The sequence below is a fragment of the Phyllopteryx taeniolatus genome, chromosome 17 (genome assembly GCF_024500385.1).
Source record: "Phyllopteryx taeniolatus isolate TA_2022b chromosome 17, UOR_Ptae_1.2, whole genome shotgun sequence".
Taxonomy (NCBI): Eukaryota; Metazoa; Chordata; class Actinopteri; order Syngnathiformes; family Syngnathidae; genus Phyllopteryx; species Phyllopteryx taeniolatus.
In genome coordinates, this window is record NC_084518.1 from 17308257 (window position 1) to 17318910 (window position 10654).

Here is a 10654-nt window from a genome sequence, read left to right on the forward strand (position 1 = left end):
ACATTTATCTGTAGCTTTTAAAAAAAAAAAAAACTTTGCAGCTTTGTTCAACTAATTCAAAACGTATTGCTGTCCCACAAAAAGCAACAGCAAATATCAAAGATATCTAAAAACCTTTCCAGATAAACGAAAGTTTGTTTCTTTATTTTTAAGAACTAATGCTACAAAGACGTTCTTGGCAAGACCGCCGTTGCCCCCTATATTAAGCACAGGCCAGCATGGCAGTCTTTCAGTTTGAAGTTTAATGTTAATTCCATGCCGTGTTTTCAGTAAGAATACAGATGGTACTTGTGGCTCCGGTGACAACATCCAGTAGTACAAATCGGATTCACGTAACACACACACCAACCAGGAGCAAGAGGAGGAGCAAATTGATGAGTCGAAAGAAAAAAACAACAACAAAGAAGACAAGTAAACCTGAAGGAGTTGACTGGGGGGGGGTTAAGATACAGCAGGCCTCCATTTCCCAAACTGTTTTTTTTTTTTTTGTCGTCGTCATCATCCCTGTTCAACTTGGTGCCCAAGCAAAACTGCTTTATAATACAATCAAGAGTGTTGAGCCTCCCACACAACTACACAAGGACATCATCACCCAGTCAGCGCGACAACAGAACCCTGCCAAGAGCGCGACGGTTGGTCCGAGCGGACAAGAGCAGAGGCGACATTCTGCCGTTTGTCATGATTAGAAACTTTAAAAAAAAAAACTAAACTAAAAAACAGTAACAATGAGACCTGTCAGAGGTGGTTCTATAAAGAGGGCACTTGAGTTGTTCCGCGCTTCCCTTTTGTTGCGTCTCTTTGCAAAAGAAGCGCTCAGCGACACCACATGCACGCACCTTTTAAATAAACTCTTGCATGTGCACGTGTGTTACAAAGACAGGCAAGCGTACTTGGCAACAACATGAAGCATTAAACTAAAATAAAAACAGGAAAAAAAAAATAAAAAGTAGAGGACGTGGACCTTAAAGGGCACAATCTTGCAAACAAGTCATCAAAAAAAAAATTTAAAAGTCAAATCAAAATAAGGATACATCTCCCTCCACTTTGAAGGGTTAAACCCAGCGTGGAGGTCTTTTGATGAGGGTAGTGGGACTAAAAGGGGAGAAATGGAGAAAGAGTAGTAGGTTGGAGAGTGGAGGGAGTGCTGGGAGGAGAGTGAAAGAGGAAGGAAACGGGGGAAGGGAGGGTTTGTGGGCTCGTGGCGTGGCCTTTGGGGTCTCACTGGACGTCTTCCTCCGCTTCCGGCGGTGCTTCTGTGCTCTGTTCATCACCTGAAAAAGAAGATGGGAAAACATCAACATGCTCGGACTGGGAAAGACACAAAAACATACCGAGCGTGAGGAAGAGGGTGTGTTTGTCTCCTTTACTGGGAGAAAAGACAGCCAAAGACATACGGACACAGAAAAAGACACAGACAAATGGAATGAGACATGCGCACACACATGCACATAGACACAATGGAAAAACACAGACACACACAGGTAGAAGCAAGTGAAAGACAACACCCACAATGTGCAAAGTGATGTGCGAAAGTGTGTGTGCGTGCATGTGTTACAAGCGATAAACAACCATGTTACTGGTGGAAGGTTCTCATTGTGACATTAACCAGGATAATGCGCAAAAGCGTGGAAGGGTTGCCATGGAGATGGTATTTATATTAAAAAAAAAGAAGAAAAAAAAAGAATTCTAGGGTGGCGCTAACAAAAGGCGATACAATCAAGCAGCTCGTTACCTCCAACGTCCGCCACACACACAGGCACGCTACCGCCATTTTGTGACAAGCCGTTGGTTAATTAGGTGCACGTTGTACAGCAAAGCAAACACACTTTCGTTTGGTGTGAGGCCCAGTGGTTAGTGGAGGACGGGACAGCGCAACCTTCTACATGTGCAAAATAAACTTGTTTGAATGGGATTGGGGTGAAGATAATATTTACAGAAAGGAGCAAGTCAGTGACAGTAACAAGAAGGCTAGTCAAGGAAAAGAGTTAACTAAAGTAGGAAGAAGGCAAGTTAAAGAAAGGAGAAAGGCAAGTGAATGTAACGAGGGGGCAAGTTAGTGATGCAAGAGCACCAGTTAAGGTGGCGAGAAAGTGCTGAGACTGGCTAGTTGAAGTACCGCAAAGGAGGAGGAAAGACTTACAACACAATGTTTATTAAGGAGGGAGCGAGAATGAGATGTGTCCCCTTTAAGAATCTACGAGGAAGAGATGACAGGTTAGAAAGGGGCGGGGCCAGAAGGGCAGACAGGAAGTGGATCCTGCACGGCGGCGGGGTGGGGTAAAGGATCAGAAGGGGTCAACGGAGGAGTGTCTCACCATCTCCCTGCAAGTCTGAGGTCCAAAGTGTCAAGTTGTCACGTAGCAGCTGCATGATGAGCGTGGAGTCCTTGTAGCTCTCCTCGCTCAGAGTGTCCAGTTCGGCGATGGCGCTGTCAAACGCTTCCTTCGCCAACCTGCCCCAACGTTCGTAGTCCATCAGAACGTACCCTTCTTTGACACGGTCACAAAGAAACGGCGGGCAAATACCTGCAGGCGCGGTCCGGCGAGTTGAGGATTTCATAGTAGAAAACGGAGAAGTTGAGGGCCAGTCCGAGGCGAATGGGGTGCGTGGGCGGCAGCTCGTTCAGAGCGATGTCGCTGGCGGCTTTGTACGCCACCAGGCTGTTCTCGGCCGCCTCCTTCCTGTCGTTGCCGGTAGCGAACTCCGCCAGGTACCTGTGGTAGTCTCCCTTCCTGCAAGCGCCAACGCACAGCTTGGGTTAAGAAGCTACTTTTCGTTACTATATTTTAGCCAATCCTCAATTATTTGATGAAAAACTCAACTGTTGGTTGTTTTCGTGCTTTCTGAATTGTCTCAGAAAAGTAGTGTGCCCCCACATAGTCACGATTCACTTTTTTTTTTAACCTATCCACCAAAAACAAAACAAAAAAACCTATTCACCATTTTTATGTCGAAGCCAAAGCAATAAAAAAAAAAACGCCATTTTGTGGCATTATGGTGCCACGGAACTATATTGAAGTGAGTTAAGGAGTATCATTTGGACAAAGTAGTGCTTTGCCACCAGTCTCAATTACTTGCAGATTAGCGGGAAAACATTTGTCGCGCAACTTTTCCATTGGACTGGGCTTTGGTGCCATCTCGTTGCAAAGGAACTACGTTGAAGTGAGTTGCGGAGGTTCGTTTAGAAAAAGTAGTGCTTTGCTGCAATCTTGTGTGAGGGTGTCAAGTAATTGTGGATTTTCGCCATTTACGACAGGTTGTTGCCAAAGAACCATGTTGAAGTGACATCTCCACAGAGACAAGTCGGGAGAGAGACTTGGTGTCTTTACACGCACACTTTGCAAATTATTCTTAGTATTAGTGTCACGTTATAAGAGGAGTTGTAAAAGAAATTAAACTGTTGTGGGATCATATTGTGTCGTATATTTGCACTAGTAGCGCAGTGGTTTACGGCGCTGCCTTTGATGGAAATGGCACGGGTTCGATTCCCAGCCACCGCCAGTTCCAAGCCTGGATACAAAGAAATAGGAGGGTCGCGTCTGGAAGGACATCCGGCGTATAAACGGTCCCTGATGGGACAAGCGGATAAGCACAACCTCAGTTTCTGGTGTAGTTACAGTTGTAAAAAAATAAAAATCAGTAAAAGGTAACTGAACATTTTTAGGGTGCGTCAATTACTCGCGGTTTGTCACTATTTGTCTCAAAAAAACAAAAACAAAAAAAACGTACATTTTGTAGTAGAAAACCTTGGACTCTCCCGTAGAGGAGGCTGGGATGAGGTGCTGGTCCAGTACTTCCAGAATGTCTTTGCAGATTGATTTAAGCTCTTTCTCTACCTGAACACACACACGAACAAACAGGAAGTCATTCTGGGGAAGCAAACAGATCCTCAACGGTGTGTGGGAAGAGTGTTAACCGTGTGGTCTGACCAGCTTCCGGTAGTCCTTGTACATAGTCAGCTTCTCGTCGCTTGCTTTGCTCTCTTCCTTTTGCTCCAAGCTGCTGATTATCCTCCACGAGGCTCTCCGGGCGCCGATCACGTTCTTGTACGCCACCGACAGGAGGTTCCGCTCCTCCACCGTCAGCTCCGTGTCCAAGCTCGCCACTTGTTTCATCGACTCCACCATTTCTAACAAGGAGGGTGTGTAAGATTGGAGACCGGTTATGGCAGGAATAGAAACGGTTCAAGTGACGAATCGAGGTACGGGTGTAGCGAGGAGGTAAGGTCAGAGACAATAACAAGGAGGTAAGTGAAGGCAGAGTCCGACTGACGGGTTGAGGGATTTCTATTTTTTTTTTTTCATATTAAAGAGTCTCTAAATTTATTTTCATTGTTTTTTCCCCCTAAATACATTAAATATGTTTGATAGCAAGGGACGAAAATGTGCAAAGACAGAACAATTATGTACTGAAGTGGTGAGAACAGTTTTTCATGGTCTCGGTTGTCCGAATTTTTTTGGGCGGGACTACAACCTAGTCCAATGACAAGTAGGCTGGGAACTGAACAGTGAACTTCCTGGCAAGAGTCGGCCCTTCCCCACCATCTTCTGTAATTTCTCGTGTATAATGTACATTTCCCCCCCAAAAAAAATGTCAAAAGTCAATCGTGCGCCTTATACATAGGTATAGGCGGAAATGGAAAAATAAAAAATAAACTCATTGTATAAATGTATGCCGCCATCTAGAGGTTATGAAAAAGCTGTACTTTCATTCCAATATGACATGGGTACATGTGACTGCATATATGTACAGTTTTACTCTTAAGTTTACATACCCAGGCGGAATTAGTGAAATAGTTTTTTTTTTTTTTTTTTTTTTTTTTTAAACACAACTGATGACTGAACAACCATCATCATTAATTTCTTTATGGTTATGTTTTGACAGTTTAATTTGTGTTTCGCCTGGTTCTTCATGTTTTCTTTAAAGAATTGTACACATCTTACAAGTTCTGCCTGGGTAATTAAACATATGAGCACAACCGTGTTTTCTCATAAAGTCCTTAACTTCAGAATAATTATTTGAAAAAAACTAACAAAATACAGATAATACTTAATGTTTTAATCATATGGGCAGAAGCAAAATCAGGCATTGTAAAAATTGATTATACATCAGTAGAAGGGTTTTCGGCAGCATGGTGGACGACTGGTTAGAGCGTCTGCCTCACAGTTCTGAGGACTGGGGTTCAATTCCCGGCCCCGCCTGTGTGGATGCATCTTCCATGATGTTTTGTGTTATTTGGGCTGCAGTGTCTCTGTTGTGGTGACCCACGTGCAACTCACATTGCAAGGTGACAGGGAGTTGGACGGCTCCACTGCGAATTGGCCTGCTACTAGCGCCTAGTAACTATTAGCTACAAGTGGGCTCATTGGGGGGGGGGGCTTTTTGGGGAACATTTTTGTGATATCTCCAATTTATTAAAAAATAAAAATAAAATTAAAAAAATAAAAAAACTGATCCAAAACACTTCAAATTACAATAAAAGTTATTAAATAATCTAATGTTTCTCAACATATCCCCTCGAGCGTCTCATTTCGTCTGCTACCTGTGGAACCCCTTCTCCGAATGCCTAATAAGTTTCAGTTAAAAATATCCACCAGTAGCTTGTATGGGCCGAAATTCTGAGGAGTCCAAATTGCGCAAATGAAACATTATTGGTGAGCAGAGTAGTGTGGGCAGTGGAATAGGTCATGCACTTCAGCAAGCAATGTTTTTTTTCATGAACTTATTTGTTAGAGGATTTTAGAGGTCTTTGAAGCATACGTTCCATTTTTGTATGCATTTATTTATTTAAAGAAATTCCAGAGATGGTGGCCACTTGTCACGTTGCTAATTAAATTAAGCAGTGAGCCACATGTCTTAACTCATAAGTCTGTTTTCTTTACTTTTAGCCAGTCACTAAGACAAACTAGCCTTGCTCATGCTAGGCTAGTCGTACCCTAAACTTGGCACCAGCGCGAGCAATTTGATTAAAGAAATAACATCAGCACGACAAACATGATCACCGTTACCTAGAAATAATGCCAGCGGCGTTACCGTTAACAACAGGTTTACAAACCCAGCAAGTTTTTTGTCGACGCCGGCACTTTATTAATGGAAAGGGCAAATTGCTTCAATGCGCACATTGGCCATCTATGGACTTGGCGGGTGCTTGGAAGTGGGCCAGATACGGTTTCACTGCCCCAAGGTTATTATTCACTGCAATGTGATGGGAACAAATAGCTGCGGAATTGAAAGATGAAGTGCAACGAAAAACAACACTGAACACCTTCTGGGTGTCTTCTGTGACTGCTCGGAATTTTATTTTTTATATATTATCCTTTGTCTTTTCATTCTAGCATTTCTTTAAAGGGTGCTAAAGGGCTCTTTGATAGCCAACCATAAGCCAGTGTAATTTTTTTTTAATGACAACTACCCTGTCAACCATTCATCCATCCATCCATTTTCCGTACAGCGTATCCTCACTCGGGTCGTGGGCGTGCTGCCGCCTATCTCAACCAACTTCACAAAATTTTACTTGTTTTTAACTAACGTTACAGTCATTAAGTACATGTCCAGCATTTTGACACACACTTGAAATAACACCCACATTCTTCCTGCATCATTTTGTAATATTATAAAGGGTGGGACTACATTGTCTCAGTTGTGTGTTGCAGTTGCAGCCCTAGTTTTAAGTTAGGGTTTCAAATAAAATTTTCAAGACAGGGTTATGGGTTTAAACGGGGGTTATATTTTCAAATTATGGTTTCATGGGAAATTTAAGAGATTCAAAGTGATGCTTCAAGACAGGATTACAGTTTCAAGCCAGAGTAATGGAATCAAAGTAGGGTTTCCAAACAGGTTAAAGGATTTTAAACAAGGGTTAAGGTTGATCTATTGCATTCATCATGTTTCTTTGATCAATTTTAGAGAAAATTCCCTAACCTAGAGAATGGACACAGATGGGTTGGGGAATTTACTTTGAAAGTCTTCCACCCATCAGATGTTTTAGATATTTCACACCAGGAAGCAGTGAGTTTTGACAAAGGCTGAAGCATTTGTTGGCCAGATAACAAAACTTCTTACCCAAAAAACATTCAAACTCACTGGACTAGGGTTTCTAGAAGGAGTTAGCATTTTAAAGTTGGGTTTCCTAATAGGTTAACGGTCCCATATTTTGGCTATTTAGATTTGAGTCCAACAATTTCATTAAAAAAACCCACCTTGGTTTTGTCACACCAGGAAGCAGCGAGTTCTGACAAAGGCTGAAGCATTTGTTAGCCAGTTAACAAAACTTCTTACCCAAAAAACATTTGAACTCACTGGACTAGGGTTTCTAGAAGGAGTCAGCATATTAAAGTTGGGTTTCCTAATATGTTAACGGTACCATATTTTGGCTATTTAAATTGAGTCTAACATGGACTTGTGCCAATTTCATTTATATATATAAAAAAAACTAAAAAAAACACCTTTCTTTTGTCAAACGAGTGTCCAGAAAAGGCCCATCTGACAGCTACTTTTGTTTGATCCAGTTTTATATCCGCTTTGTCCATATTTGGCTAAGACCACCTCCTTTCCTCTGATTGGTTGCTTCTGTGTAGAAGACCCACTTGTGAGAGCACACGTGTTTGTTATGATGACAGCGCTGGCCGGGAGCAGAGAGGTAGGTGGAGATCTTCGCTAGAGAGATAGCTCAGTGATTCTCAACCAGTGCGCTGGTGCACATTAGTGTGCCGTGAGCGCTCTTCAGGTGTGCCGTGGGAAATTGTAAAATTTGACGTAATTGGTCCAAAAATTTTTTTTACAATAAATAATGTATCTTTGTTCATCTATTTATGCCAGTGAGGCATAGTGACAGACAGAACAAATAAATCCTCTATTAGATGGCAGGAAGTACATACAGTAATTAATGTATCCACTTTCTGTGACATTTTTGTTTGTTGGTGTGCCGTGAGATTTTTCAATTGTAAAATATGTGTTGGAAATCACTGACATAGATAAGCTTGAGAAATACCAATGACCTGATTTTGGACATCTTGGCAGGAAAACATCTGGAACTCAGGAGTGCATGGATGCTTTAAATTCATATTTCACATGTTTACTGGGGCAAACAGAACCAATATTACAACCCAAATATTTATTAAAAAGGTGGTTTGGTAAAATATGGCACCTTTAAAGGTTTGAATCAAAGATTTAAGGTTTCAAATTCGGGTCTCGGGGACAGGGTTTGGTTGTCAAAGTGGGGTTTTCTTTTTTTTTTCTCACCTGGGTTTGTAGATGTGTCAACAACGGTGTCAGGGAATGAAAATGGGGTTTCAAACCAGGAGTAGGGTTTCAAAATTTGGTTCAAGTTTCAAAGTCAGGGTTGGGTTTTCAAAGTAGTGCTTCAAGGCCAGTGTTGGCGTTTCAAATCATGTTTGGAGGCTGGGTGAGGGTTTTAAACAAGGGTAAATGTAACAAATTTGGGCTTTAGGGCCAGTTTTAGGGTTTGACGCCTGGGTGAGGGTCGAGACCCCTAAAAGTGGAGATGAGCACTTTCAGCCCCCCCCCCCAATACCTCACTTATTCCTACAAAGTAAATTTAAGAAGCGCATACCAACTTCTGGCCCACCCTTTGAACCACCATGGAGGAGATTATTCAAAACTATTGGGGGCCTTTGCTGGCCAAATGTGACCGTAAACTTTTATGAGTCCAATCAAATGCACCACCCCCCCCAAAAAAAAAAAAAAAACCTCAGGCACCAAGTTGCATGACGATGCTAGGTAGCCACTTGCTCAAAGCATGCAGACTAGTGCCTACGTTACAACACTAACTTGAGTTAGCCTTTTTTTCGTTAATTTGAAACGCGCCGAACTCGGCAAATAAAGCACAATTATCAAAATCGACCATGGCGAAAAGCTGCCTCCCCAATAAATCACTTGATGAGGGCACGGTACGGTTTGATGACTATATAAAGCACAATTTTAAAAACATAATTCATTAAAACGTCCTCCGTTGACAGGCGTTTCGTGATTCTGACGGGGTGTGGATGCGACGTGGAGCCGCATTCCAGGAGAAGAGTTCGGCGTGACGAGGAAGAAAGGCTAGCAGGCTAATTAGCTCGCTCGGCTAGCGGCTAATCAAGTTGCTATCCAGTAGGGAGGGGTACTTTTGAATTATAGTTTCAAATGTTTTAATTACGCGAAATGGCCATAAAAGGTGGGGTGTTAATATAAGAGCGCCGGTGTTCTCATGCAAGTCGTGAATGCTTCATTAAAAAAAAAAAAAATTACACTTTAATATTCCATTCGAATACATGTCCGCCATTTTGTTTTCATCGAGCACCGCAGATCCATGTGAACGGCGGCACCTACACTGGGGGGGCGCGGGGGCGAACCGGCCAGGCAGGAGGGAAGCCGGGGAGTTTGCGCCTGGAGCAAGGTCGGAGCCGCACCAACAAAATAGAAAAAGAAAAAAAACTTACCATCGTATCGCTCCGCTTGCTCCGCGAGCTTCGCCTGGTACACTGCGTCCTCTCTGTCCGCCATGGTGCTCGGCTAATGCGGTGGGTGGAGGGGGGGGTGCTGTTCGAAAAAAGGAAAAGTCCCGGAGGGAAGGAGGGGGGGGGAAGAGAGAGAGAGAGAAGAGAGAGAGCGCGAGAAAAGGGAGGACTTGTCAGGCCACTCGGTGATTCCTGCCGGCGGAGTAGCAACAAGCACCAGGCTCCCACGGTAAATATGGCGTCGGAGCAGCATCCGGGAACCCGGCGCGTCTCCACCCTCCTCGGCATGAATATGAGTGCGACACCACTCCCACCCACATGACCAGACTTCGTTATAACATCACAAAGTCAAGCGGTAAATGTCGTAATAATGACGCTAAACACCAAAGAGAGATTACGTCGTATCCCATCAAAGCAACTGTATAATTCGGCTTTCGTACTTCACAGATATGTAGAGTATAAATGTAAACAGATGGCAATTCCTGACGCCACTTTGCGGTAACGGGATATTAAAGTGGCCTTTAAATGCGTCACGCTTCGTTGATTCAATGATTGTCTATGCTTTAATTAAAGTTAAATGTGAGCATTTGTCAGAATCACTTGGAGGCGCCATATGAATTTAAATTATTTATCGTCATTATTTGCGTTAAGATCTTTTTTCCGCGAGTTCACCAATCTCGTTCTCAACTGTTATGGCGTCAGAAAACATTTTATTTAAATTAAGTTTTAAAACCAGGATTCGGGTTTCAAAACAGGGTTTCTAGCCAAGCCTTAGGTTTGGAGTTAGAATTTCAAGTAATGGTTTCAAGACAGGGTTAACGTTTTAAAAAAAGGGTCAAGCTATCAAATTAGGGTTTCAAGGCAAGTGTTTGTATCAAATTGGGGATTCAAGCAGGTGTTCGGGTTTCAAGTTATGGTTTCTAACCTGGGTTAGGGTTTTTTTTTAAATCATGGTTTCAAGCCAGAGTTACAGTTTCAAATTAGGGTTTCGAGCCAGGGTTAGGGTTTTAAACAAGGGTTTTGGCTTCAAATGATTGTTTCGAGTGCTGTGTTAAGATATCAAAGTAGGGGTTCAAGCCAGGGTGGGTATTCAAAACAAGGCTTCGAGCCCAAGTTCAGGTTTCAAGTTTGGGTTTCTAGCCTGGATTAGGGTTTGTAGCCAGTTTGACATCACAGCTTCAAGACAACGTTAGGGG

At 42.8% G+C, this 10654-nt stretch overlaps 1 protein-coding gene across 3 annotated transcripts; it reads right to left on the reverse strand.

The window, feature by feature from the left end:
- Positions 1–221: 221 nt before the first annotated feature.
- LOC133467710 (14-3-3 protein epsilon) lies at positions 222–9725 on the reverse strand. 3 transcript variants are annotated; one of them, XM_061752878.1, is made up of 7 exons: positions 9441–9710; positions 3930–4129; positions 3730–3836; positions 2526–2732; positions 2316–2452; positions 2141–2194; positions 222–1271 (listed from the first exon to the last, which is right to left on the reverse strand). In XM_061752878.1, exons 1-6 carry the CDS (start codon positions 9502–9504, stop codon positions 2187–2189), a joined length of 723 nt encoding a protein of 240 aa, XP_061608862.1. In that variant the 5' UTR covers positions 9505–9710; the 3' UTR covers positions 222–1271; positions 2141–2186. The 3 variants fall into 3 exon arrangements, with proteins under 3 accessions (XP_061608862.1, XP_061608861.1, XP_061608863.1); XM_061752877.1 differs by lacking the exon at positions 2141–2194 and having other exon boundaries at positions 9441–9703; XM_061752879.1 differs by lacking the exons at positions 222–1271; positions 2141–2194; positions 2316–2452; positions 2526–2732 and adding an exon at positions 2876–3569 and having other exon boundaries at positions 9441–9725.
- Positions 9726–10654: the final 929 nt, after the last annotated feature.

Bases quoted from the DNA above. Each gene is read 5' to 3' on its own strand.
- LOC133467710 (XM_061752877.1), bottom strand. From the start codon at position 9,504: ATGGCGGACAGAGAGGACGCAGTGTACCAGGCGAAGCTCGCGGAGCAA. The intron at 3,837-3,929 runs GTCAGACCACAC...GTGTGTGTTCAG, and splicing joins ACAAGGACTACCGGAAGCTG to GTAGAGAAAGAGCTTAAATC. The intron at 1,272-2,315 runs GTGAGACACTCC...CTTCTTTTTCAG, and splicing joins CTCAGACTTGCAGGGAGATG to GTGATGAACAGAGCACAGAA.